General features: G+C 37.9%; 1 protein-coding gene and 1 long non-coding RNA gene across 2 annotated transcripts in view; one reads left to right on the top strand and one right to left on the bottom strand.

The window, feature by feature from the left end:
* The window catches only part of LEKR1 (leucine, glutamate and lysine rich 1), a 186,476-nt gene extending 170,777 nt beyond the window's left edge, over positions 1–15,699 (bottom strand). Inside the window, exons 1-2 of the mRNA XM_029939996.1 lie at positions 15,618–15,699; positions 12,200–12,289 (exon numbers count right to left, since the gene is read on the bottom strand). Coding sequence (XP_029795856.1) covers positions 12,200–12,247 — 48 coding nt within the window. The 5' untranslated portion in view covers positions 12,248–12,289; positions 15,618–15,699. The remainder of the gene's footprint in view (positions 1–12,199; positions 12,290–15,617) is intronic.
* Positions 15,700–15,739: 40 nt separating this feature from the next.
* On the top strand, positions 15,740–21,960 carry LOC115292087. The gene is made up of 4 exons (XR_003908794.1): positions 15,740–15,797; positions 17,272–17,414; positions 21,576–21,662; positions 21,749–21,960. It is a non-coding gene; the product is annotated as an uncharacterized LOC115292087 (long non-coding RNA).
* The last annotated feature ends 287 nt before the right edge of the window (positions 21,961–22,247 follow it).

A 22,247-nucleotide genomic window follows, 5' to 3' on the forward strand; every position in this document is an offset into this window, starting at 1 on the left:
TACATATTCTACACCTCCGTCCTTACCTTCCTTCCTCTCTCTCTGAAATATTCAGACTATATAGTTTCTCAGGGTATCATTACCTTCATTTTTTTTTCCTTCTCACCTCCTGTCATATTCTCCTTTTACTCTCTCTGAATTAAGCCTTTTAGTCTCACTGCTTTGTTAATGTTCAATGTCAAATTCTCCCCACCCGTCATTCTCTCTTTGTATATGCTCTTCCATCAGCACTGCCACCACCCTGCTCTTTATTTGTAGCTGGGATGTCTGGTTTTATGCTTTTAGACTGTCCTTCATCTTTTGTTGTTTTGGTTTTGTGTGTTTTTTTTTCTTTTTTTTCTTGGTTTGCTTATTTGTTTGATTGTTTGTGCATCTGCGTGCTTTTGTTCCCTGTTTATTTGTCTGTTTTCCTTTTCAGGGCTACCTCAATAAACAAGCCAAAGCACACATGGTGGAGAGTCCCAAATATCACTACAAGTAAGGAAATAAAATAACTAAAGGCACAAAAAGAGAGACCAAGAGACACCATTAAAAGAACACTCCCTGAGATAGGCCCTGGACAGTCTATGAGCCTCCTTTAATACAGCAGTACTCACAGGTGCAGAGCACATAACAAGCTTTTAAAACTGACTAGAGACAGAAAGCTACCCAAAATGACGAACAGAAGAACTGTCCTCAAAAGAAATTCCAGGAAGAAGTCACAGCTAAAGAATTGGTCAAAACAGATATAAGCAACATAACTGAGCAAGAATTTAGAACAATTGTCATAAAATTAATTGCTGGGCTTGAAAAAGGCATAAAGACATCAGAGAAGCTACTGCTACAAAGATTATGGACCTTAAAAATAGTTATGATGAATTAAAAAATGCTATAAATGAGGTTCATAATAAAATGGAGACAGCCACTGCACGGACTGAAGAGGCAGAGGGGAGAATAGGTGAATTAGAAGACACAATTATAGAAAAAGGAGAAGCCAAGAAAAAGAGAGATAAATTGATCCAGGAGCACGAAAGGAGAATTCGAGAACTGAGTGATGTAATCAAATGGAACAATATCGATATTCCAGAAGAAGAGAGAATGGGGCTGAAGGAATACTTGAACAAATTATATCCAAGAACTTCCCCAATCTGGGGAAGGAAACAGACATTGAAATCCAAGAGGCACAAAATGCCCCTCAGACATAACTTGAATCAACCTTCGGCATGACATATCATAGTGAAACTGGCAAAAATATAAGGATAAAGAGAGAATTCTGAAAGCAGCTAGGGATAATGGGCCCTCACATACAAAGGGAAACCTATCAGAGTGGTTACAGACCTATCTACTGAACTTGGCAGGCCAGAAAGGAATGGCAGGAAATCTTCAATGTGATGAACAGGAAATATATGCAGTCAAGAATCCTCTATTCAGCAAGCCTGTCATTCAGAATAGAAGGAGAGATAAAGGTTTTCCTAAATAAAAATTGAAGGAATTCATCACCACTAAACCAGCCCTACAAGAAATGCTAAGAGGGATTCTATGAGGGAAATATTGCAAGGAACACAAAGTACCAGAGACACCACTAAAAGCATGAACCCTAAAAAGAACACAATGACTCTAAACCCATATTTCTCAATAATAACACTGAATGTAAATGGACTAAATGATCCAATCAAAAGACACAGGATAGCAGAATAGATAATTTTTTAAAAATTCCATCTATTTGCTATCTACAAGAGACTCATTTTATTTTTTTTAATTTTTTTTAATGTTTTTATTTATTTTTGATACAGAGAGAGACTGAGCATGAGAGGGGGAGGGGCAGAGAGAGAAGGAGACACAGAACCGGAAGCAGGCTCCAGGCTCTGAGCTAGCTGTCAGCACAGAGCCTGACGCGGGGCTCGAACCCACAAACGTGAGATCTGACCTGAGCCGAAGCTGGAGGCTTAACCGACTGAGCCACCCAGGCACCCCAAGAGACTCATTTTAGAACTGAGGATACCTTCAGATTGAAAGTGAAGGGATGGAGAAGTATCTACTATGCTACTGAAAGTCAAAGAAAAGCTGGAGTAGCCATACTTATATCAGACAAACTGGATTTTAAAGTTAAGGCAGTAACAAGAGATGAAGAAGGGCATTATATAATAATTATAGGGTCTATCCAACAGGAAGAGCTAACAACTATAAACATCTATGCACTGAATTCAGGAACACCCAAATACAGAAAACAATTAATCACAAACACGATCTTATTGGTAAGAATGTGCTAATTACAGGGGACTTTAATACTCCACTGACAGCAATGGATAAATCAACTGGACAGAAAATCTCTAAAGTACAATGGACCTGAATGACACACTGGAACAGATGGATTTGACAGATATATTTAGAACTCTACAACCTGAGGCTATGGAATTCACTTTTTTCTTGAGTGTACATGGTACATTCTCCAAGATAGATCACATACTGGGTCATAAAGCAGCCTTCAATAAATGATCACAGTGCTATGAAACCTGAAATCAGTCACAGGAAAAAGTCTGAAAAACCTCCCAAAACATGGAGCTTGAAGAAGACCCTACTAAAGAATGAATGTGCCAACCAGGCAATTAGAGAAGAAATTACAAAATATATGGAAACAAATGAAAGTGAAAATGAAAATATAACAATCCAAACTATTTGGGATGCAACAAAGGCAGTCCTAAGAGGAAAGTACATTGCAATCCAGGCCAATTTCAAGAAACTAGAAAAAACACAAATACAAAATATAACAGCACACCTAAAGGAGCTAGAAACAGAGGAGCAAGAACACCCCAAACCCAGCAGAAGAAGAGAAATAATGAAGGTCAGGGAAGAAATAAATAATATAGAATCCAAAAAAACATTTGAACATATCAATGAAACCAAGAGTTGGCTTTACAAAAAAATAAACAAAATGATATACCGCTAGCCAGACTTCTCAAAAAGAAAAGAGAGAGCACCCAAACAGACAAAATCATGAATTAAAATGGATTTGTTACATCGAATCCCTCAGAAATACAGGCAATTATCAGGGAATACTATGAAAAATTATGTGCCAACAAACTGGACAACCTAGAAGAAATGGACGAATTCCTAAACACACACACACACTTCCCAAATTCAAACAGGTAGAGGTTGAAAACCCAAACAGATCCATAACTAGTGAAGAATTCAAATCAGTTATCAAAAATCTCCCAACAACTAAGAGCCCTGGGCCAGATGGCTTCCCTGGGGAATTGTACCAGACATGTAAGTCAGAGTTAATACCCATCCTTCTCAAACTATTCCAAAAAATAGAAATGGAAGAAAAACTTCTGGACTCATCCTACAAAGCCAGCATCACTTTGATTCCCAAACTAGACAGAGACTCAGCAAAGAAAGAGAACTACAGGCCAATATCCTGATGAATATGGATGCTAAAATTCTCAACAAGATACTAGCAAATCAAAGTCAACAACATATAAAAAGAATTATCCATCATGATCAAGTGGGATTCATTCCTGGGTTACAGGGCTGGTTCAATGCTTGCAAATCAATCAATGTGATACATCACATTAACAAAAAAAAAAAAAAAAAGATAAAAACCCTATGATCCTGTCAATAGATGCAGAAAAAGCATTTGATAAAATACAGCATCCTTTCATAATAAAAACCCTCAAGAAAGTCGGGATAGAAGGAACTTACTTAAACATAAAAGCCATTATGAAAAGCCTACAGCTAATATCGTCCTCAATGGGGAAAAACTGAGAGTTTTACGCTGAGATCAGGAACACTACAGGGATGTACACTCTCACCACTGGTGTTTAACATAGTGCTGGAAGTCCTAGCATCAGCAATCAGACAACAAAAAGAAATAAAGGGCACCAGAATTGGCAAAAATAAAGTCAAACTTTCACTTTTCACAGATGACATACTACTCTACATGGAAAACCTGACAAACTCCACCAGAAGCCTATTAGAACTGATCCATGAAGTTAGCAAAGTCACAGGGTACAAAATGAATGTACAGAAATCAGTTCCATTTTTATACACCAATAATGAAGCAACAGAAAGAAATCAAGAAATAGATCCCATTCACAACTGCACAAAAGACCATAAAATACCTAGGAATAAACCTAACCAAAGATGTAAAAGATCTGTATGATGAAAACTATAGAAAGCTTATGAAGGAAATTGAAGAAGACACAAAGAAATGGGAAAAGATTCCATGCTTATGGATTGGAAGAATATTGTCAAAAATGTCATTACTACCCAAAGCAATCTACACATTCAATGCAATCCCAATCAAAATTGCAGCAGCATTCTTCTCAAAGCTAGAACTATCCTAAAATTTGTATGGAACCACAAAAGACCCCAAATAGCTAAAGGAAGACTGAAGATGAAAACCAAAATGAGACATATCACAGTCTCAGACTTTAGCCTCTACTAGAAAGCTATCATCATCAAGACGGTATGGTATTGGCACAAAAACAAACACATAAACCAGTGGGATAAAGAACCTACGATTGGACCCACAAATGTATGTCCAATTAATCTTTGACAAAGCAGGAAAGAGTATCCAATGCAACAAAGAGAGCCTCTTTAGCAGGTGGTGCTGGGAGAACTGGACAGCAACATGCAGAAGAATGAAACTAGACCGCTTTCTTACACCACACACAAAAATAAACTCAAATGGATGAAGGACCTGAATGTGAGACAGGAAACCATCAAAACCCTAGAGAAGAAAGCAGGAAACAGCCTCCTTGACCTCAGCCTCAGCAATTTCTTTCTTGACTTTCATGAGAATTGAGAGCAAGGGAATCGAGAGCAAAAATGAACTTTTGGAACCTCATCAAGACAAAATGCTTCTGCACAGTAAAGGAACAATCAGTAAAACTAATAGGTAACGGACAAAATGGGAAAAGATAGTTGCAAATGACATATCAGATAAAGGGCTAGTATCTAAAATCTATAAGGAACTCATCAAACTCCACACCTGAAAACAAATAATCCAGTGAAGAAATGGGCAGAAGACATGAACAGACACTTCTCCAAAGAGGACATCCAGATGGCCTACAGGCACATGAAAGGATGCTCAATATCACTCATCAGCAGGGAAACACAAATCAAAACCACCCTGAAATACTACCTCATGCCAGTCAGAGTGGCTAAAATAAACCAAGAGACTCTAGATGCTGGTGAAGATGTGGAGAAAAGGGCACCCTCCTACACTGTTGGTAAGAGTGTAAATTGGTGCAGCTGCTCTGGAAAACAGTGTGGAGGTTCCTCAAAAAACTATCAATAGAACTCCCCTATGACCCAGAAATAGCACTGCTAGAGATTTACCTAAGGGATACAAAAGTACTGATGCATAGGGGCACATGTACCCCAATGTTCACAGCAGCACTTTCAACAATAGCCAAATCATGGAAACAGCCTAACTGTCCATCAACTGATGAATGGATAAAGAAGATGTTTTATATATACAATGGGCTACTGTATGGCAATGAGAAAGAATGAAATCTGGCCATTTGTAGCAACGTGGATGGAACTCGAAGGTGTTATGCTCAGTGAAATAAGTCAGGCAGAGAAGGACAGATACCATATGTTTTCATTCATAGGTGGAACAGGAGAAACTTAACAGAGGACCATGGGGGAGGGGAAGGGGAAAAAATAGTTGAGTAGAGGGAGGGAGGCAAACCATAAGAGGCTCTTAAATACTGAGAACAAACTGAGGGTTGATTGTTGTAGGGGAGAGGGGAAAATGGGTGATGGGCATGGAGGAGGGCAGTTGTTGGGATGAGCACTGGGTGTTATATGGAAACCAATTTGATAATAAACTATAAAAAATATAATACCAATAATGATTGCTCAAAAAAGAAATACTTAGGCTTAAATCTAGCAAAATATGTTCAGTAGTTGTGCTAAAAAGTATAAAATGCTGATGGAAAAAAATCAAAGAAAATCTAAATAAACAGAGAAACATACTGAAGACTCAAAATATAAAAGATAGCAATTATCTCCAAATTTATATTATATAAGCTTAATGTAATACTTATCAAAATTTCAGCAAGATGTTTTCTTTAGATATAAACAGGATTGTTCTCAAATTTATATGGAAAGACAAAGAAATGAGAAGAACTAAAACAGTCTTGAAAAAAAATAAAATGGAAAGAATCATTTTACCTGATTTCAATATGTACCATATTGTTATAGTAATCAAGACTGTGTGTGAGGTATTAACAAAGGGACAGACACATAGGTGAAAGGAATAGAATAGTGAACCCAGAAATAGATCTGCATAAATATGCCAAACTGATTTTCTGCAATGATGCAAAAGCAATTCAGTGAAGGAAAAATTGCCTTTTCAATAAATGGTGCTGGAACAGTTGGATACCCATAGGTTAAAAGGAAGAAGGGAAGGAGGGAGGGAAGGAAGGACCTTAACCTAGACCTCATACCCTATACAAAAATTAATTCAAAATGATTATGGACTTAAATGTAAAACATAAAAATATGATTTAGAAGAAAAAAACCCTAGGAGAATATCTTCAGGATTTCCTAGGCAAAGAATTCTTATACTTGATACTAAAAGCATGATCCATAAATGGAAAGATAAATTGGATTTCATCAAAATTTGAAACTGAAAAAGACCCTGTGAAGATGAAAAGACAAGCTACAGACTAGGAAAAAATATTTACAAACCCCATATCTGACAAAGGACTATTATCTAGATTACACAAAGAACTCTCAAAACTCAACAGTTTAAGAAAATCCAATTAAGAGACTTTTGAATGCTGAGAACAAACTGAGGGCTGAGGAGGGAGGGGGGAATGGCAAGGGGGTGTCTGTCATGGAGGGGGGCACTTGCAAGGAAAAGCATTGGGTGTTATATGAAAACCAACTTGGTAATAAACTATTTAAATAAAAAAAAAAAAAGAAAAGAAAATCCAATTAGAAAACACATGGTGGCTCAGCCAGTTAAGCGTCTGACTTGGGCTCAGGCCATGAACTCATGGTTTATTAGTTCGAGCCCCCATTGGGCACTGCTGTCAGCACAAAGCCCTCTTTGGATCCTCTGTCTCCCTCTCTCTCTGCCCCTCCCCTACTCATGCGCATATACTTGCGCACATGCCTGCATTCTCTCTCTCTCTCTCTCTCTCTCTCTCTCTCTCAGAAAATAAAATAAACATTTAAAAAATTAAGAAAAAAGAAAAAGAAAACACATGGCTGAAAGACATGAAGAGACATTTTACCTAAGAGGATACAGATGCCAAATAGGCATATGAAAAGATACTCAGTGTTAGCCATTAGGAAAATACAAGTTAAAACCAAAATGAGTTATCACCATATATCTATCAGAAAAGCTAACATAAACACTAATGGTAATATGAAGTTCTGGTCAAGATGCAGAAAAGCTGGCTCACTGATACATCGCTGACAAGAATGTAAAATGGGACAGCCCTCTGGAAAAGTTTGACAGTGTCTTAAAAAACTAAATATGCAGTGCAACTACTGTACAACCTAGCAATTGCACTCTTGGGCGTTTATCCCAGGAAAATGAAAACATATGTTCACATAAAAACATATACACAAACACTTACAGCAGTTTTATACATAATAGCCAAAAACTGGAAAAAACCCAGATGTCCTTTAATAGGTTAAACAAACTGTGCAATACCTTATACAGTGGACTACGTCTCAGCAACAGAAAGGAATAAACTACTGATATATGCAACAACCTGAATAAAGCTCCAGAGAATTACACTGAGTGAATAACCTAATCCCAAAGGGTTACATATTGCATGATTCAGTTTAGATAACACTCTTGAAATGACATAATTACTGAATATCGACGGTTCCCAAGGGTCATGAATTGGGGATGGGAGGTGGGGTAGTGGAGGTATATGAAAAGGTAGCTTGAGGTGAATGTAACTATAAAAGGGCAATATGAGGAATTCTTGTTCTGATAGAACTGTTCCATATCTTGACTGTATCAATGTCAATATCCTGGTTGTGAGAGTGCAGTATAGTTTTGCCAGATGTTACCACTGGAGGCCATGGGGAAAGGCGGGGAAGCTGGGGAAGAAGAAGCTGGCATTTCTTACTATCATTTCTTGCAACTTCACGTGAATCTACAATGATCTCAAAATAAGAAGTTTACTTGTAAAATAATAAAAATGAAAATAAATCAATCTGGGACTAAAATATAGATAAATCCATAAAGAAATTTTATTGAACAATTCTAAGAAACGTTGGCTTCATACATAAATTATACATGACACACTCATATTTATGCAAATACGCTTCTAAAGTGTACTTCCTCCAATACCTATTTTTCCACTGGAAAGCCTCCCCTTAGTAGACTCTATGACCCTCTGTGGCCAGCCAACATAAGTATTTTGAACTAAAAAAAAAAAAAGACTTTGGACTACAAATTGACAAATGCAGACTTTTCAAGATCTTAGGTCATAATAGTAAAAGAGTAATTTCTCCAAAAATTACATATCTTCCTATTTCTTTTGTCATTAAGTTTTAAAACTATAATTGCTTAAAAACACAACACACATACCCGCATCCACATACAAATATCACTACTTTTCCAGGATGCTAGTGCTAACATTTCTATGACCATATTCTCTTTTCTTTTTCCTTTACTCTAATTCAATACAAAATCTGACCCTAGCCACAGTGGCCCAAAATGACCTGGAAAATTACGTTTATTTTTTCTGGCAATGACAATCTGTGCTTGGAAATATAAAACTGTTATTCTGAATAAATTTCCAAGTTCCAAAGTACTAAAATTACTTTACTGAAACAGGACGAAATGAGCTGTTACTGCTAGGGAAAGGGATTGTTACCCCAGAAAGAACAGTGTGCACTCCAGCCTGCACCGCCACTTGTGTTTTGTAAAATAAACAACTCGGTCTCTTTATTTTACTCTGTGTTCTGTGGTAATAAATATCTCCTGAAGCTAAAATCCTATTACAAGTGTTCATTTTGTCACCATTAAAAAAAAACAAGAGATCAGTTTTACTTTCGCAAAATAACTAGTTTTTCCACAGTTTGTTGGAGTTGTTTTGACTTCTGCATAGGTCCCCTGGCAAAAACAGCAAAAGGAAAGTTGTTCGTTGCTTTTTTTTTTTTCTAAAAAGAGAAGTCCACATGTCTATAACATCAGTTGACATTCAGGAGGGGAATAAATATAAAATTATTACTTTGCTGATCTAGAAGTATTGTTTTAAGTCTTCAATTGTTGTAATAGAATCCTAAACATAGAACAAGTTCATTCTGCTTCCAGAATGCTGGATGACAATTCCAGCAAGGCTGTTGGATATTAGATGTCAGAGACAGGTAGGACTTAGCTCAGTCTAGAGAGAGAGAGAGTAGATTCAGAGATACGGTCTAATACACACAGAAGTGAACTGTAGAGTCTGGAAGCAGACAAACGGGGCAAGTGTAGTCCTGCTCTCCAACACATAAGCCTGTTTTACATCTTCTGCGACTTAGGGATATGGAAGTCTGAGGGATGTCTTATGCTGAGTCAGAAACTATGACAAAAAGCAAAAAGATTTAAGAATGGGAGTCAAAAGATTACTTTATTCTTTCTACGACTTCCTAAGAAGATGAGAAGGGGAGTGGGGAGGGTGTGATTTAACATTAGGCTTCTAATCAGGCAATGGATTCTTGCACTACAACTGACTGTCATCAGCATTCTTCTCCACACTTGCCCCCACCTCTACATTTACTTGCAACTCTTTCTAGTACTACCTGTTTTGCTATTAATAATACAGTGTAGTACATCTTCACATTCCTTACCATGTATCTTTCATGTGGTTTATCAACCATCTATTTCCAGATCATATAGCAAAAGTATAAAAAGGAATAAAGAGGAAAGGCTCACCTTCTCTTCTACACTAACTTTCCTTGCCTATATACACTGGGGGGGGGGGGTACATCACAGAGGCTTTTCTAGAAAGAAGAGCCAGCGTAAGAACAAACACAGAAAGTTAACAGAAGAACAATTAAAAAAAAAAAAAAGCCTTTGAAAGACCTGTCACCACCTACTGACCCACACACCTCAGGTACTTGTTCATCCAATAAAGAAATGAGCACAATTTCAAAGCCACTGTGGAAAAAATTAATTTGTTTTCTTCATCTTAATAATGCAATGGTTCTAATCTGAGGTATTCCTATTAGCATTGTAAGCCATATATCTATTTAACATGATTCTGTATGGAATGATGTATGCAAGTTGCCTAAATAGATACACTGCATGATTAGTAAGCAATTTAACAAGTTACATTATGGACAATCTAGATAAATCAGACATAGGTAAGAAGTTGTGAAAAAGAAATAGCTGCCTTATTCTTAGACTATGCTTTAAAATGCTGTGGCTACATGTACACATTTTTGTTGGCTTTATAATCAAGTACCCAGAGCAGCGTTTAGCACATAATAGGCACTTGATAAATATTTGTAGTATAAATGTATCTAACTTGTGTTTGAAAAAGTGCAGAGAAGCACTTTCCGTTCTAAACATTCAGCAGGATCAGGACTACAATCAACATAACTGTAGGGACTTAGGCAGCTGAGTTTCTCCTGATGTCCTCCCTCTGCACTATATGGACAGCTGCCCACCACTCCTGCCTTGGGAACAGAACTGTATGTTCGTGAAAGGTGTGGTTTTATCATTTTTAAACAGTTGACTTATCTAGTACCTTAGCCATGAGAAAAAAGCATTCTACAATTCTCACAAAAATCTTGTCAAAATAAATACATATCTAACTTGGCCAGCTTTTTTTCACCATTAAGCTTCTGTTACCTTGGTGTAGGATGCCCTATTCTCCTTCTGTCTATAGAAATACTCAACTTTCAAGGGCCAATTCCACCTCTGTAACCCACACAAAGCTCCTCCCTTGACCATCCAATATGATAGATTCCTCCCCCACCTGTCCATTATCAAAGAAGTTACTACCTTATATGACATTTAAATCATACACTGTTTTTAGAGTTATTTTTTCATGTCATTATATATCCTCTTCCTTGGGATCTGCAGTATGTATTGTTTTGTTTTGTTTCTTTTAATCTCTACTATACCAGCCTAGTATTTGCAAGGAATTAGTTAAGGGAGAAAAGGATATTCCATGTCTTCAAATACATATAAGCACTATTTCTCAGGTAAGCATAGCGTAACTAAGCTCTCTCTGTACTTACTATTTCTCACGTCTAATTTAAAAGGTGAAGCAAATGAAATGCAATGGTTTAAAAGGTCTTTTTCTGGGCTTTCCCCTTCCAGTTCCTGCTAGGTTGGTTTTTACATAAATCTGAAAGACATGCAGTAACACTAAGCATTAAGTTAAATCAATGGCATGATTAATGCTAACAGGCAGCCCAGAGCAACATGCACAGAGGATAAAAGCATATCTGAGGGATGACTACAATTTTTAATTAAAAAGTAACGGATTGGTGGTTAATTAAGAGTTGACTATAGATTTACTGAAAAACCTCAATGACTAATGATAGTTAATGTTTGAGGTTTTAATTCACAATTTGTCAATCAGTTTCAAAGAGATGTTTTAAAAATTATACTGTTAACAATGCATGCATTGCCAAATTAAATACAGGATAAATGCTTCTGCCTGAGGACAGATATAAACTGTGAAACCAGATTCAATGAGTTAATATATATGAAAGGGTTTTAAACAGTGTCTGGTACATGATAAGTGGCAAGAATTGAGGTCAAATTGAAAGACCCTTAAATGGAGAAAGACACAAAAACTTAGCATCACAAAAAGCTACAAACTAACTGTAGTTACTATAATGTTTTACTACTAATTATTTGTTTTGCAAATACAGGATAAAGATTGCTTAAAATTTTAAACAGACCCATTTATTTCCATTTTTCAAGCAAGTTTTTTTTTCCTGAAAATCTGCCCCCCAAAATCTAACTATAGTATTTGGACATTCCTGAGGCCCTCTTTTCACAAGAGCTCTGCAAACACCTGGTCAAATACTGTGCTGAAATTACAGATGTCTTCCCTCACAGGTCAAACGTTCTTTGCACTGGCCATTATGATTATTCCCCTTACCACTCCATGAATTCATTGTAGATACCCTGACCAAAATAAATGTAAAACCTCTGAAATCACTACCCCAGGTTTTATATCTACTTTAAAATGCTCTTAATGTTATGCTGTAATAACACAATATAATATCGTACCTTTTGGATTTCTTCAGGTAATGCATGCAGGGGGGTGTGACGATCCATAATTCCTCAAAATATACTGAGGGAGCTCTGAAGTAAAATAATCTAAAAACATTGATGGCAATGGTCAGAATTGAAATTATGTGAATAAAATTCAAATCAAAAGATACAAATTCTTGGAGTAGTCGGAGATGAATGGTGATAACTTTTAACTGTTATTTCATCAACTCAATATTAAAAGGTACAACTGGGCTTTTTTCAATCACCAATAGGCCAATTAAACAGGAAAGATAATAGATGACTGAGTTAGAAATATTTTCCTCCTTTAGAACTTGATAGTCTAATTGTAATTTCTGTGGTGGTTTACTACTAATTATTTGCTTTGCAAATACAGAATAAATGTCCCTTAATTTTTTTAATTTTTGTTAATGTTTATTTATTTTTTGACAGAAACAGAGCATGAGTGTAGGAGGGACAGACAGAATCTAAAGCAGGTTCCAAACTGTCAGCAGGGAGCCTGACATGGGGCTCAAACTCACCAACTGTGAGATCATGACCTGAGCTGAAGTTGGACACTTAACTAAGCCACCCAGGTGCCCCTAAATGTTACTTAAAATTTTAAACAGACTCATTTATTTCTGTTTTCTTTTTTTAAGGTTTTTTTCCAAACACCTAATAGAAAAATATCTAAATATAGTATTTTAGTTCAGCAGATAAGAAAAACAGTTGTGACATGAATGTTGGTTTAAAGGATGAAGTACAAAATAATATTTAGAGTTATCATATTAAATATGATACACAGGCACTGAAGAGTCATCAAACCATGAGAAGTGCTAATTTTACTCAAGATGAACATTTATATAATTGTATGCAGATATTCTGCCTAAATAAATTTTCATTTCCTAATAAAACAATTCAACATAAAATTCTATCTCTACTTTCATAAAATACAGAAGATGAATGGAGGGAGCATTTTTTATTCTTTTTTTTAATTTATTTATTTTGAGTGAGTGAGAGAGAGACATGTGAGGGGCAGAGAGAGAGGGAGAGAGAGAGAATCCCAAGAAGGCTCCTCACTGTCAGTGCAGAGCCTGAAGCAGGGCTGGAACTCACAAACCTGGGGATCATGACCTGAGCTGAAATCAAGAGTCAGACCCTTAACCGACTGAGCCACCCAGGCACCCCTGGTTCTTGTTTTTTTTTTTTTTTTTTAACTTTCCCAAATATGGAGAAAGAATACACGGTCCAGTCTCATGAAAAGATGCCTAATATATATACCTAAGGAGTGAGGGGCAGAGAGAGGGCTGCAGAGTAAGATGATACAGGCACAATTCCACAGCAATAAGGATCATCTGAGGGTGAGTGGTAGACAAGGAACAATCAAGGAGCTCAGGAAAGAAAAATGTCTTATCTTTCTGGTGACAGTGGTGAATTAGGGAAGGTTTCTCCAAGCTGTTTGCTTTTGATCAGAGTATGATTTTGACACAAAGATAGACTGGAGAGGCACAGTACTCTATCAGAGACAGCAATCCAGGCACAGCGAGGTGGCAGGGAAAGTGCAGTTAACAAAAATCCTGGAGTGGCAGCAGTTGTTTTTTTAGGTGTGCAACCATCGGAGGAAAGAAAATTCCCCATCCCCTTGTGTTAGCACAAAGCCCGTTGTTTTAACGAGCTGCTGTTTAAAACAAATAACTAATGATCTGTCTTCCCATATAAACATAAGTGTGTGTTTGGTAAAGTTAACTAGAGGTAACTATGGGGGTAAAGTTTAACTGCCATAGCTAACACAGGCCCACACAGCCAAGTACATAATAATCTGACGTTTGGCAGAGACTCTGATGTGGCAGGAGCTCGTTATTCACAGAAGGCTCATTATTCTCTCTTCTGCCATTTTACAATGACTTACCATCAGTAAATAAGATGGCATCATCTTAATTAATCTCTACTGGGAGTACTGTTTTCCCTAAAACTGCCAACTAAATCTCCTTTTTAAATTCCATCCATAAAATTATTTGAGAGCATGGGTCTAGTGGCAGCATAAACAAAGGACCAGTGGAACAGATTAGTTTAGTACCTTAGTTATCTGTAAAGGTATTCCTTCTTATATAGCAACTAGAAAAATCTGGCAGGTTCTGATTGAAGAAAAATTAAAAATTAAATACTGCCCACCCAGAAAATCTCTCCGCAATGCAAAAAGAAAACAATTTTATTACTGAATAAGCATTTAACTAGACTGTGATGTACATCAGAGGCAATCTGCTAATGAGACTACGAAGACAGAAAGCACACTTTTTTTTATACGGCCATGTAGATACAATCCATTACATACATGTTCTCAAGAAAAGAGGTAACTCGTTCTCAACACAGTGGGCTATACACTTTCATAGTTCGTTTCCAAATCAGCTAGTAATTGAAATAGCTCTCTGTGCTGGTTAATTGAGACTGTTCTAAGGAATACAAATCCCTGTAATAAAGCCGGTGGTTACTAAAGTAAGGAGCCTAGGGCAAAACTCCCAAAGGAGATCAAGAAAACAGGGACCAGTCTTCCTTGATGTATACATTTTTAAGAGGTGGCTCCCATGTCCTCAAGAAAAATATTCTGGGTCTTTAGAAAGATTTGCATACATATTAAAGGAATATAAGAAGCATTCACAAATTTATGAAATTTCTCAAGAAAGAGAAAGGTCTTTCACCTACGGCAACAAGGCAATTTTTAATTTTTTTACTTTATTCTTATTTTGCATGTTTTATCAAACTAGTTTATTTTATTCTTTCACATTACATACATGTAGACTGCCCTTCCACGAGAAATGTGGGGAAGTTGGCAGCAGCTATGTATTTGTGAACCTGCTCTCATAACAGACTTATGAAGATATCGAAAATACAGAAACGTCCTTGACTGTTCACTTCCGATTCCCTTCCCCTCACAGCAGTGTCACTTTGGGCCATTAACTCACGTTCACCTTTCAGGCCCTTCTGTAAAGAACTATTCCCCCGGCGAGAATCACCCGCAAAGGAGCAGGTCAGGGTCAGGTGAAACGGAGTTCACGCTGTAAGACATTCCTGAAGAGGCAGGATTTGCCAAATAGAAACCAACTGCTAGGCCAGCCAAAACTGCTGGAAGGGTTTGGAAACCCGTCCCTTCCTAACCCCGCACCCTCGGGACCTGCTGTGGCAGGAGGAGGAGGAAGGAGGAGGGTGCGGGGGTGAGGCCGAGCCGCGCTCTCTGGGAGAGCGGAGGACGCCTGGCGGAAGCCGTGTAGGGGCCGCAGAGAGGGGCGGAGGGGACGCTCGGGGGCCCGGCCCCTCGCCGCGCCTCCGCGCCTCAGCTTTCCGGCCCTCTCCCCCAGTGCCAGCACGCCTCCGTTCCGGAACTGCGTCCCGGGGGTCTGGGTAGGCGGCGGGCTCAAGGAAGTCGTTCGTTGTCTCTCACCTAGACCTCGACTCCGAGTGCGAACGGCTTTCCCGGTCTCCCGGGAGACCGTGCTACACGTCTGCTCAACGTCAGGGCGCGCTGACGTCACGGCCCACGCCGCTCGCCAACTCCGAGGGTGCTCCCTTGCCCCTCCCCGGGCTACACGCGCCGGGCGGAAGCGAGAAAGCTGACGGTGGGGTACAGAGAAAAGAGCTTGTCTTATACTGAGCGCTGGAGGAGGGAAGGGTCATAAAGGGCAAAGGAGAGGAGGGCGGACTGAGATTGCGGTAGAGGCTGCTGGGAAAGAGGGAGATGTCCCTAGCCCCCAGACTAGGTTACAGAGAGACAGTACCCGCAGTGGAGGCCCAAGTCCCGTATACCTCTGACCCCAGGCTCTAGAGCCCGTGTGGTGGACACAGCAGTGGGCAATAACTGTTCTTGAGTGGAAAGAAGAGAAGCCTGTAGAGGACATTGGTGTAAAGGGAAGAGCTGGGCATTGCAGCGAAGGCAATTGGGAAGGCGTTAAAATTTTCATCCTAGCCCCAAAGTAGTCAAGACATAAGGGCTTAGTTTAGAAGGTATCTTGAGACCCCCTACTCACAAGTTGTTTATTCATAGAAGGCTGCTCACCCTTACCACTGATGTACTTTCCTTCATAAAGCAAGTATTTATTAGTGACCTACTACTAAGAGATGAGCATTGTATACCAGAAAGGGGTGATGCTCTGTGACTAACCCAGGTAGGGACAGCTATTGGTATGATTTTCAAGTGAGTCATTAATAATCCCAATCTTTCCTGAATACACGAGGTCAAAAATGCAGCTCAGGGGCACCTGGGTAGCTCAGTGGTTAAGCGCCAACTCTTGATTTGGGCTAAGGTTATGATTTCACCGTCATCATGGGACCAAGCCCCACTTGGGGCTCTGTGCTGAGGGTGGATCCTGCTTGAAATAAATAAATAAATAAACATTTTTTAAAATGTAGCTCTTACAAGAAAAAATATCTATGGCTTACCAGCAGGGAAAGAAACTTGTTACCACTGAATGAAGTACAAAGAAGGTGAATTAAAACTTGTAGATTTTGGGGTGCCCTGGTGGCTCAGTAGGTTAAGCGAGGGACTTCAGCCCAGATCTCAGAGTTTGTGGATTTGAGCCCCACATTGGGCTCTGTGCTGACAGCTCAGAGCCTGCAGCCTGCTGCAGATTCTGTGTCGCCCTCTCTCTGCCCTTCCCCACCCCCCCACCCCCCTTCTCTCTCAAAAATAAACATTGGAAAATTATTTAAAAACCTGTAGATTTAGAGGTGATCAAATGATGCAGAGCAGTGCTGAAACAGTAGTCAAACTGCTGATGATAGCTGTTTATTAGTGAAAATGACAGCATGAAGTACTGAACACTCCTAAAAGCCTGTTTTCAAAGCACTGAAAGTCTTGGAGACTGATGTACCCTGTACCTGTAACCTGGCTGATATTTTGCCTGCCTGCCAACAACTTAGTTTCCACTCCTCAAAGAGCATTTTTCTTCATCTGAGAAAGATAAACAATAATTAGAGGCTTGAAGAGAGGATTAGGGGAGTGGAGGGGAGCCAATGAAATGGTCAGGTATAGAATGCTTATAAGAAACACAAAGAACTTTCACAACTATTCATGTTCAGTATGTTTCTTTGAGGGACAGTGAAGATAGGACTGTTCTCAACAATGGAAGGTTTAGACATAGGTCACACACCAAAAAAAAAAAGGAGTTCATCTCAATCGACTACTGCTTTATCTGGAACAGAAATTGCACATCTAAAGCAAGATGATTCTTAAGCTAATTTGGTGAGTAGTATGATTATTAGTATTAATATTCATTATTTAGTGTATATAAGGAAAGGAAACACTTCAAGAATACAAGAAGATGCAGCTGAAAGGCTGTTAATTCATTCTGAGAGTTAATTTCATCTGTCCTTTGTCATCTCTACCTTGGCCTTGAGACCAATTTTCCTTCCACCATAAGTGTCCACATCATAAATGTCCTTTAGACCTGCACTATCCAATAAGATAGCCACATGCGACTGTACAATTTAGTTAAAATGAAATAAAAAACTTCGTTGTTTTATTGCACTAGCCACAGTTCAATTTCTCAGTAGTCACATGTTACCACGGCCTCAGATAGCCCATATGTAGAACATTCTCCTCATCAGAGAAAATTCTATTGAACACTGGTAGGCCAAGTAAGAATTTCAAGGATAAAGAACATTGATAGATTGTAAGGAATAGCTTTTAAAAACAAGTTAAAAAGTAGCAGTGAAAGGTGTTATTCCTGAGGACCACAGCACAGGTGAAGAGTTGTGACAGGGCGTTACGAAATAGATTTTTTTTTTAAAGTAATTCTGTAAACCTCCCCAGGATCTTTGTGTTTATTCTTGGCTTTCCACTGATCTCAATCTCTCCTTCTCTCTCTCTCCCCCTCTCTGGGTTCTTTCCTTGTCTTTTTTGTTTTTCCACTAATTTAATTCATCCAATTATTGGCCATACTGGAACTGAAATAGAATTTAAAATGTTCCCATCATTGGCCATATTGAATAAAGTTTTGTGTTATTCTGTTATTAAAAAATTTTTTTCTTTTAGAGAGAAAGAGAGAGCATGGGAGAGGGGCAGAGGGAGAGATAGAGAGAATCCCAAGCAGGCTCTATGCCCAGTGAAGAGCCCAACACAGGGCTCGATCCCACCACCCTGGGATCATGACCTGAGCCAAAATCAAGAATCTGATGATACTCAACTGACTGAGCCATCCAGGTGCCACTTGTTCTTAAAGTTTTTATCAGCTAAGTTTCACTGTTTACTGTGACTTTTAAAAGTAAGCTAGTGGTGACCAAATTAAGTTCCTTTTTACCTCCTCTGTGACTTTTTATTATTCTTTTACCCTGTAGGTCAATGACCCCTGAAAGAAAAAATATAGTGCCTAGTTTTGGGAGAAGAACCTCTGTAAAGTAACTAATGAGGGCTTTCCATGATGTCTGCAGACTTTTGTGTTGTAGTATTAACATTTATGAGAACATAGTGTCTGTGCTTTTGTTTCTATTATGAATGTACCTAAGATATTGATCCAGCAAGGCACTGTCATTCATCCCATTCATTTTGGTAAGCAATATTATTTCCCTTCCTCTTCCCTTCCCCTCCCTCCATAAAAGGCATGTGGAAGAACATGTACTTTGTATGCAATTCTGATAAAAATACAAGGAAGTCTGCCCAAAATTGCTAATTTCAGAGTTCAAAACTGTACCAAGGGAGCATGGCAAAATTACAGTTAGCCCAACTTTATTTTTATCCTGTGAACCAGAACACAGTACCACACTATTCCCTCAAAAGTTTGAATAAAATGGTTGCAGACAGGCCTCCCAGGTTGGAAGCAACCACGGCTTTCACTGCTATTTCTGAGTTCTATCCAATGCAACTACAGAATTTTTAAATAGCTAACATTTCTGTTTGCCAAACACTGCATACACACTTATTGAAAACCCTTCCAGACGTAACTCAGTCAGATGGCACTTATTGTTTACTTTTACCCAAATGATGGAAGTGGCCAAGGGCATGACCCAACAACATATGAGCACTGAAGGGTATTTGGACTGAAAGTATAAGCAGAAGCACCTGGGCCCAATGTATTATGTCAGTTGACTCTGCCAGCCAGTCAGTGACCAAAAGACCTACTATGGATTAGTAATATATGTAAATACTCAAAAAGCATTGAGTTCTGGAAACTTCGTCTTAGACTTACTGTCTTCAAAACTTTTCTGATATAGCTTCCAGTTTTCAAAAAAGTGTCAGCTACAAGTGACCACTTGCTTCATTTTACTCACCCCAACACATTTTATTCTCACCAAGATGTGGATTAGATTTCTTTTCATACTGCTGTTTTCTTAACTGCTAATCAACATTTAAAGTTGTAGACTCCTTTGTAAAGCTACTTAGTATATTTTGGATTTTTTGTGTTTTTTTTTTAATGTTTTATTTTTATTTATTTTGAGAGAGCACGAGAAAGAGAGAGAGAGGGAGAGAATCCCAAGCAGGCCCATGACCTGAGCCAAAATCAAGAGGCAGTCGATTAACCGACTGAGCCACCCAGATGCCCCTACTTTGTATATTTTGAATTCCAAATAACTGATCTAAAGGTGGCTTTGGCCACAAAATACTATTTGTGGGTCTTTGCTCTGCATATTTTTGAATCTATCCCATGTGCAGTATAAACCTTAAGTATGTAATAAAATGAATGTCACAATGTTTAAATAGCATCTCTCTCTAGGACTTCAAATGTGCCTTGTGATCTATGCAATAATAAATTCTATAATGAATTCTTTTTAGCCCTAAGAATATAATTATTGAATGAAATTCCCAATGAGGTATTAGTTCTTTAAGTGATAAATGTCAGCTCTCAAATATTAAAAGTAAGTCAGGCACTATAGTGAAAACTTTAATGATTGTAAATATACTCTCTTGTGGCCTGTTTACTAATAGTGTTAGCCAAAAATGTACTATGTGCCAAATATAGTTTAATATTTGTTACATGAAATTATTTATTTTTGAGATATAACTGATGTATCATATTATATTAGTTCCAAGTATATAACATAATGAGTCAATATTTGTATATATTGTGAAACACTCACTATAAGTCGTTAACATTCATTACCACACGATTACAAATTTTTCTTGTGATAAGAGCTTTTAACATCTATCTTTTTAGCAACTTTTCAAGTATACAGTACAGTATTATTAACTGTAGTCACTACGCTGTGCATTAGAGCTCCAAGATACATTTACTTTCATGAACATATTTTAAAACAAATAAAATAAAGCTCCCCTGGCACTGACTTAAAACTCTTGTAATGAATTTGATGCTTAAATATATGGCACTGAGAGTTCTTTAAACTCTCAGCATCCAATATATAGCCTATAATAAATGTTAATGAATTCAAAGACTGAAAATTGATAACTGCCTTATATATTTAAAAAATAGCTTTTGTAGAATTTGCTAGTTTAATGAAATTATAGTTTATTTCTAAGATTTCTATAGGATTCTAATGAAGCATCTAAGAGTCTAATTCATATGTATTTTGATAAGTGATTGGCAGAAGTGATTTCATCCTACTTTGTAAAAATGAAATTCATTTTTTGGTACCTATAATTTTAGGTAGCAGTGGAATTTACATGAATCAAATTATAGCAACTTTCTCATCATTTTGTTATATCTCTATTAATAGAATGATTTAATTCCATTAAATGAGTTGTGAATCATCTTAAAGATATTTTCTTATGAATTATTGATAAAAAAATATATCAAATAATATTACCAAACCTATTAAACAGATGAAAAAGGGTAAGATATTTCTAGTAGCCCTGGTTTGCAAGGGTTTAGAGTAATAGCACCCTTAAACATTGTTTTTAGGGTCAAAAATGTTAGGGTAATACACTTATGATGTAAACACCTTGAAATGTTCAAAACTGTTGTAGTGGACATTTGAGCCCCCTCTTCCTTTTGTTCAAGAATCCAAACCTCTTCGCCTTACCCTCCCATTCCCCTCAAGCACAAGTGAATCAGCCTAAATCCAGGAATCAGCTCAGATTAGGTCAATTCTGCTAGCCCCTTACCCTTAGCCAGTGATTTAAATCAGAAATGGGCCTATGAGCCAATTCTGATCAAAGAGGGTCCAAGAGAAGACTGCTAGAAGCTTCTGGGAAGGTTCTTTCTTATTGGTATATATATTTAGTGTTCACTGCAGTCTCATTTATAATGTTTAAGAATTTGAAAATCCAAAATGTGAAAAAATGGATAGATCAAATATCAGGATTGTGCACCTATCAGAAATGATGATATAGTTCTTTGGTGATTAATGTCCCAAGCAAGTTAAAAATAGTATTAGAAATCCCCAATAGAGTATTCCAAATAGCATTCTAAATATACATTTTGTTATTTATTTCTACAAATGTATATTTTAGGATGCCAGAGCACTTCACAGAATCAACACAAGAGCTGAATAACCAAGCTTAAAAAAGCAGGAAACAGGACTGTTTTGAGAACTTCAGGTATGAATTCTTGAACTATAAAAAGTCGACGAGTCTCAGCCCTTTGAATCTACCACTTAATGATGGTTGGTTCCATTCTCTTACAGTCTCTGCACATGGCCAACAATCCGGTTTTGCCATCAAGGGGGAAAGAGGAGGCTCTGTTCCCAACCTCCAGTTGGGAAAATGCTAGGAAGTGACTCTTTGGCATACCTTAAATTATACATCAATCCCTTGATCAAACTGCTAAAACTAGGAGATACCAAGTACATGCTTCCTGACCAATTGTGAGGATCAGGTAGGCAAAGCCACACATGATGAACCTCCCTTTCATCATTGAGGGGCAGTTCTGTATCAGGCGGGTGCTGGGCATATGAAATAAACATCCCTACATACATTTAAGAATCAGTTAGCTATGAAAACATTCTAAAACTGAACAGTGACTCTTGCTCTCTCTTTACACATGTGGTAAGTGGGAGGTAAATATGTGTATTTTGAAAAAAAACTTCCTAAGATTTTATGGTAGGTATCCTAACCCAGGAGAATCCCCCTCTTCAATAATGTTACTTGTGTAACAAAAATAAATGTGTGTGTAACTAGGCAGCT

This window comes from Suricata suricatta, chromosome 5, assembly GCF_006229205.1.
Source record: "Suricata suricatta isolate VVHF042 chromosome 5, meerkat_22Aug2017_6uvM2_HiC, whole genome shotgun sequence".
NCBI lineage: Eukaryota > Metazoa > Chordata > Mammalia > Carnivora > Herpestidae > Suricata > Suricata suricatta.